This window comes from Eublepharis macularius, chromosome 9, assembly GCF_028583425.1.
Source record: "Eublepharis macularius isolate TG4126 chromosome 9, MPM_Emac_v1.0, whole genome shotgun sequence".
Classification (NCBI taxonomy): domain Eukaryota; kingdom Metazoa; phylum Chordata; class Lepidosauria; order Squamata; family Eublepharidae; genus Eublepharis; species Eublepharis macularius.
Genome location: NC_072798.1, coordinates 37,440,850 through 37,447,255, shown reverse-complemented (window position 1 = coordinate 37,447,255; position 6,406 = coordinate 37,440,850). Strand labels below are relative to the sequence as shown.

Sequence of the window (6,406 nt, the reverse complement as noted above, 5' to 3'; positions counted from 1 at the left end):
ATGCACCACCGAACAGACTACATCCGACTCAGAGATGCCCTCTCTCGCAGGCAGAAGCAAAGGCAGAGGCTTGCCATCAAAAGGAGACAATGCATGATAGAACAGTGGTTTTGTTTGGCCGAAGGGTATGTTCCCCGAAAACAATGGGTCACCGAAAAAAGCCAGGATTGGTGGGAAAGAATTGTGCTTCGCTGCTGGGAAGAGCAAGACTGGTTGGAGTGTTTTCGGATGACACGGGAAACTTTTGAGCACATAGTCTGTATCCTCAGACCACGTCTTGAACGCCAAGAAACATCCTTCCGACAACCCGTATCAGTAGAGAAAAGGGTGGCGGTAGCAATCTGGTGCCTGGCCACGGGCAGCTGCTATAGGCAGGCGAAAGACCAGTTTGGCATTGGTCTTGCCACCGTGTGTTCTGCTGTCCTGGAAGTGTGCTATGCTCTAGAGACTGAGCTGCTCTCGAAGACCATCTCCCTGGGAGGCGAAGTTGGCGCGGTGAGTATATCACCCCCCCCTTTTTTTTATAATGACAATGCATCGAACAGCGATATACCATTATTTCGTTTGATTACAGTTGATGGCAGACCAAAACCGTGCTTCCAAGAGTCAGTTTTAGCTTCATCTAATAGTGCTCCCCATCTTCTCTTTCTTACAGATTATGGATGGCTTTGCAGCAATGGGCTTCCCTCATTGTGTTGGAGCCATAGACGGGACCCATATTCCCATATGTGCTCCTGGTGGTAGCCCGGAGCAGTATGGGAACAGGAAAAAATTTTCTTCGATACTCCTGCAAGGCACAGTAGACCACCGTGGACATTTTATCGACGTGGAAATTGGGTGGAGTGGTAAGAACCACGACGCCTTTGTCTTCAAGAATTCAGCAATTTGCGCAGCCATGGATGCAGGCACGTTTATTCCAGGGAATCCAAGTCTGCAATTGGGAGGTGTCACGGTCCCACCAGTAATAATATCAGATGGTGCCTATCCACTTCGCCGCTGGTTGATGAAGCCTTATGGCACCCACGGAGAGACCAATGCCCACAAGCATTTTGATAGAGCACTGTGCCGGTCCAGGAACGTGGTGGAGAGATGTTTTGGACGTTTGAAATCGAAATGGAGGTGTTTGGCCACCCGTCTCAATTGCAGGGAGGAGAACGTGGTGGCTGTGGTGACAGCCTGTACCATCCTTCATAACATTTGTGAGGAGCATGGACACAACTCGCTATGTCACATGGGAGATCCCAATCCTGTTTTGGTGCCGCAGGAGGAGGAGGCAGGTCTAGAACCAGACAGAAGTCACCTAGAGGAGGGAAAGGTTGTTAGGGAGGCTCTGGCCACATTCATGTTTGCAAATGCAAGGCAATGATCATTTCCATGCAATGAATCCGAGCATGTTTTCCTCTTACCCCGCCATCCCTGTTTGCCAGTCTCACAAGCTTCCCTTGTAAATGTGCAACACTAATAAACTGTTTGTTGATGTCAATTGAGAAGGTGCTTTGCCCCTTTTAATCTATGGTTCTGGGATGTCAAATGGGTGTGTGGGATGCTTGGCATGTAGACCAGACAAGGGCATACAACAAAGGTGAGATGTGGTGTGATTGCTTAAGTGAATGGGCATCTGCAGGAAAAAAAAATCAAAGAAATGTTTATTTGCAAAAAAGTTTTAGACAGTGCCGTGACAGTGAACGCCGAACCCTGCCCTCAACTCCAGTCTCTGTGATGTTCCAGAAACAGGACCAGATAATGGTTTCTCTTTTTCCAAGATAGCGGTGGGAGGTGGGCGCAGTGTTATCTGGAGACATGGCTGTGCACATTATTGTAAAAAAAAATTCCAAGCCTTAATGTGACATGTCATTTGTGGTTGCCAACTCATTCCCAAATACACATGTTGTCAAAATGGACGACAGAACAAATGATTCAAAGTCTCTGCGCTGTTTGCGTGCACCGCATAGGAATTGCATTGTTTTCCCGCCATAAGCTGCAGAAATTCAACACCTCATGCCATGGAAGAAACGCAGCTCGCAGATGAAGCATTAATAAAGTTTAATTGAATTCCCCCCCCCCAAAAAAACAAGAATGATTTAGGTGGTGATTGTGCAACGTGGATTTCCACATGTCATCCATTATCAATAATTCAAAAGCAGCCCCAGTCTTGCAAAACACGTGCCCCTTTAAAAAAAAAAAAGGCGCGGTACCGTTTATTCAGTTCAATGGTATAGCGATTTTCACGGGGCAGAAATGGCGGCAAGAAGACCAGGAGCATTTTGGAAAGACGAGGAGGTGGAGACGCTCCTGTCGCTGCTGCTGCAGTCGGGTAAAGTGGAACGCCTCATGAACAGCACCCATCTGCCCACACGGGCCACTTTTTTGGGTGCCTCCCGAAAGATGACCCAGCAGGGATATCCACGGACGTTGGAGCAATGCCGCTCGAAGTTTAAAAGGGTCAAGGCCTCTTTTTTTGACTCTCTAGAGGCGTGGCAGGGGATTCCTCGTCTGAGTGGGAGGCCACCGCACTTCGCAACCATGATGCGGCTCTGGGAGAGTGCTGGACGTCCGCGTTGGGAGGACCGAAGACATGCTTGTAAGTGGCTAAATTTCCCATCCCCCCCATTCGCCACTGTCTGCAGTGGAGAGAATGCCTTACTATCTGGTCCATCAGGCGGCGTGAACTGGACTGAAAAGGTGCTTCGGTCCTTTTTTCTGTTCGTGCACAAACCCCCTACCCATGACATGTTTCTGTCTAAGGGACGGCAGAGTCTGATCCCAGGACAACACTGTTTTGTGACATAGTTGTGACAAATCCCTGTGACCGATAACTGCAATGCGTGTCAATGAAAGAAACTTTAATTTTTCAGCCACCCTGCGTGGAAGAGCAAGGCCAAGAGAAGAAAGGGAGGCTGAACGTCAACCTGAGGAGGAAGCAGGCCCGGTTCATGAGGAGGGCATTGATCCGAATCGGGAGGAGGTGGAAGAATCGGGGGTTCCAGTGGCAAGCAACGGTATGTATCTCAGCCCTCCCTTTTTTGTTGTTTCCCTTGTATGTATTGCTCGAGCACAGTTGGAGAGGGAATCTGAGGATAGGCTTGGCTTCCTCCAATTCATATTGTGATTTGGAACCCTCCTGTGTCATTTGAAAAAAAATACTCTGTGATTTGCTGCTACTGCTGAGTCAGGAAAGACCAAACTTTCACCCCAACACCACCATCCTTTCAAAAAATTAGAATATTTTTTGAAAATTTCATTATGATCAGTCATGACTGCTGTTGTCACTCTGTTTTGGGGCCCTCTTATAACAGGGGCTCAATGCTCTCAGGGATGCTGTAAGTGAAATGAGAGCCTAGAATTGTTGCCCCCCACAAATGACCCTCAAACCATCATGCCCAAGCAGTCTTGTGGTCTGTAGATTGACTTGACTCAATGCGCAGTTCCCTGGACTTCACCATAATATGGCGAGTGCAGCTACAGGTGCGTGCAGGAATGCAGCGCCGATGCAGGCCTGCAGCACTGTTCCTTGCCAACCCGCTGACTTTTTTTGGCTCAGGAAAAGGCACACTCTGGACAATTATTGATTTCTTGAAGACCTGTCATTGGGAACAGCAGTAGGAGTGTTATTTTGGGTTTAATGACTTGAAAAGTGCAAACAACCTGAAAAACAGCAACACTGATAGTTAGACTATTGAATTGAACATGATTGCAGGAACTGGGACAAACCTGAAAAGGGAAAAATTTTGCTATCAAAATCCTGTTTCTGTATCCACAGAGGATGACAACGGGTCTCCAGGAGCTTCAGGCACAGATATGGCTGAAGCCACAAGTAGCCAGAAAGTCCCTTCAAGTGGAACTTCAACTAAAACCCATGATGATGTCTGCGCCACCCTTACCTGCATGGAGCAACGAGTGATGCGTAGCTGTGAGTATCACTCTAAGCTTTCCATGGAGATATATATACTGTATGTATACTATGCTACATATACTACATACAGTACATATTCTAGCAAAGGAATGGTTTGGTTGCACCCTCCCCCTCCCCCCCCAATTGCCTCTTCTCTCTCCTCTTCTCCTCCCCCCCTCTTCTATATTTGACCAGTCTCTGTATCATGCATCTGACGAGGAGAACTTGATTCTCGAAAGCTTATGCTACAATGAACTTGGTTAGTCTTAAAGGTTCTACTGGACTCCTTTTGATTTTGCTAACACAGACTTACACGGCCAATTCCCATGCAGCTTTCCATTATTAACCTTTGCTTGACAATGCTCAGTGTGCCCCAAACTGAATGAGAAAAAATTCAATCAATTTACAATACTGCTGTGGTGACAACCACACACGACAGCAAATTAGATAGCCTGGTTTGGCAGCAGATATGGAACAGGATTTGTACAACTTCACTTGCCCCATTCCATGGCAGCATCTTACAGTGTTCCCCTTCTTTGTTCAAACCCAATTTCCCAATTTTAGAAAAAAACCCAAAATTTCAACTTTATCTCCACAGTTAACAGGTTTGAATCGCGACTCAGCATCATAGAAAAGAAGATGGCAAGGTATGGCCGGCGGTTGAGGCTACTCGAGAGGGCAGAACGGGGAAGGCAAACCGCCAGCACTCAAACACAATCCAGCACAAAGGACACCGGATCACAGGGATGTTGATTTTACATTCCACATTCACAATGGTTTTTCTAGTTTGGGCAAGTTGTGTAAATGGTTACTGTTAAAATAAAAGTTTTCTTGTTTGGTTTCTTCAAATGTGTTTTATTTCTTATTGGTTCCCTGAAAAGCCTCGTAGTCAACAGTGGAAAAGTACAATAAAGGACATGTTGGTTTGTCTAGCACACTACATAGTGAGCCTGTCCCTGGCCCGCCCAACACAGGACCTTTTTGGTTGGCCTGTCCTCTCTTGCTGAGAGGAGATTGCTGGAGGATTGTTGGGAACATTGCTGAGGTTATGGTCTCGCTGCCTCACAAGCAGCGCCTCACCAATGGTATGTAGTGCGCTGACAGCGTTGTGGAAAATGTCAAAATTTTTACTCAGTGCCTCCTGGAAAAGAAGCCGCTGCTGTCTACTCTCATCCATGAACTCCTGGTGCCAGTCTCTAGCTTCTTGCTGTTCCCTACGTCTCTCCTCAAGCTCCATGGTATGCTGCTTGGAGGAGTGAAACATCATTTTATCGGCGACGCAGTACAGTCCCGTGGTTCTCCGACTCCTGGTTCTCAGGTTCCCCAACCGTGTTCCTGGTGACTGCTCGGCAAGTGGCCTGGAAGGTGTCTCTGAAAATAAAGGTTAAAAAACAAGAGTCAAAACATGATTGGAAAAAGAAAGCGCATAATGGATCTAGAGGCACACCACACATGATGCGCAAGTTGTAACTCTAGTTTGAATGGAAAACAAGATGAACATCAATCCATTTTGGTGGGGTGGTATAGAGAACGGCACTGTAAAGAGGAGAGCCAGGTTTGAGTATTCAATCCTCCACAGCGAGACAGCTGTGAGACCCTGGACCGTTCACAGTTCTCTATAGCTCTTGTTTCCTCCACCACCACAGCGGGTGTTTTCTTGGTGTGGGAAATAATGTCAGAAATCGAGTGAAATTTGTATTGTCAAGACAAAAGTAGCATTGCCAAATTGTGCGAAACCTGAGATGAGTTGAGATGGACGGTAAAATCACAAGCCTTTAGGAACACACAGTTGGGCAGGATAAGAGGTGAAGCACCTGTATGCGTCTGCCCATAGAAGTGTGCATAGTACCTTGTTGCTCTTCTCTAGAAGGACTGCGCATCGGTGGTTCATTCTCCTTTTCAGCCTGAATAGTTTCCACGTCTTCTGCGTTGTCATTTTCTCCAGAACCTGAAACATGTCTCTTTCTGTCAATGGATTTCTCAAACACACTTCATGGAACATTGCCCATTAATTTAGAGGATCTCAAATAGGAGCCGTGTGTGGACTGCCACCACAAAGCGGTGGGTGCTCACACAATAACAGTGTCACCCAACCTGGAACTGTGTCCTGGTTTGTGTCTCCCTTGTATTTCTTTCCAAAAAGCATGTTTAGAGAATCCACTGAGTTTTGAACATTGGTGAATGCACATCGACCTGCTGTCCCCTTTAAAAACGCCATGATAGACAGCCTCACAAAATTGTAGAGTATGCTCACCATGCTCATCCAGGCCATCAATTGTGGCATCCAGATCCTGATCCTTGTCTGATGCTTCATGTTCTCTGTTTTCATTACCTTCTTTGGAAGACGAAGCATAAATTGATTATTAATTTTCCCCCCACACCTGTTGAGACTCGCTCAGCTAGTACTGACACACTCATCAAAGTTCAATTCAGAAAACATCATTACCTACCCATCAAGAGTGGAGTTGATGTGGCGAGACGTGCAGGCTGCATCCCCATGTACTCATGTGAGAA

General features: G+C 46.7%; 1 protein-coding gene across 1 annotated transcript; it reads left to right on the top strand.

The window, feature by feature from the left end:
- On the top strand, nt 1–1,366 carry LOC129335303 (putative nuclease HARBI1). The gene is made up of 2 exons (XM_054987740.1): nt 1–495; nt 656–1,366. Exons 1-2 carry the CDS (start codon nt 1–3, stop codon nt 1,364–1,366), a joined length of 1,206 nt encoding a protein of 401 aa, XP_054843715.1.
- The last annotated feature ends 5,040 nt before the right edge of the window (nt 1,367–6,406 follow it).

Coding starts and splice junctions, on each gene's coding strand:
- LOC129335303 (XM_054987740.1), top strand. CDS start 1: ATGCACCACCGAACAGACTACATCCGACTCAGAGATGCCCTCTCTCGC. Junction 496..655: donor TGGGAGGCGAAGTTGGCGCG/GTGAGTATATCA, acceptor TCTTTCTTACAG/ATTATGGATGGCTTTGCAGC.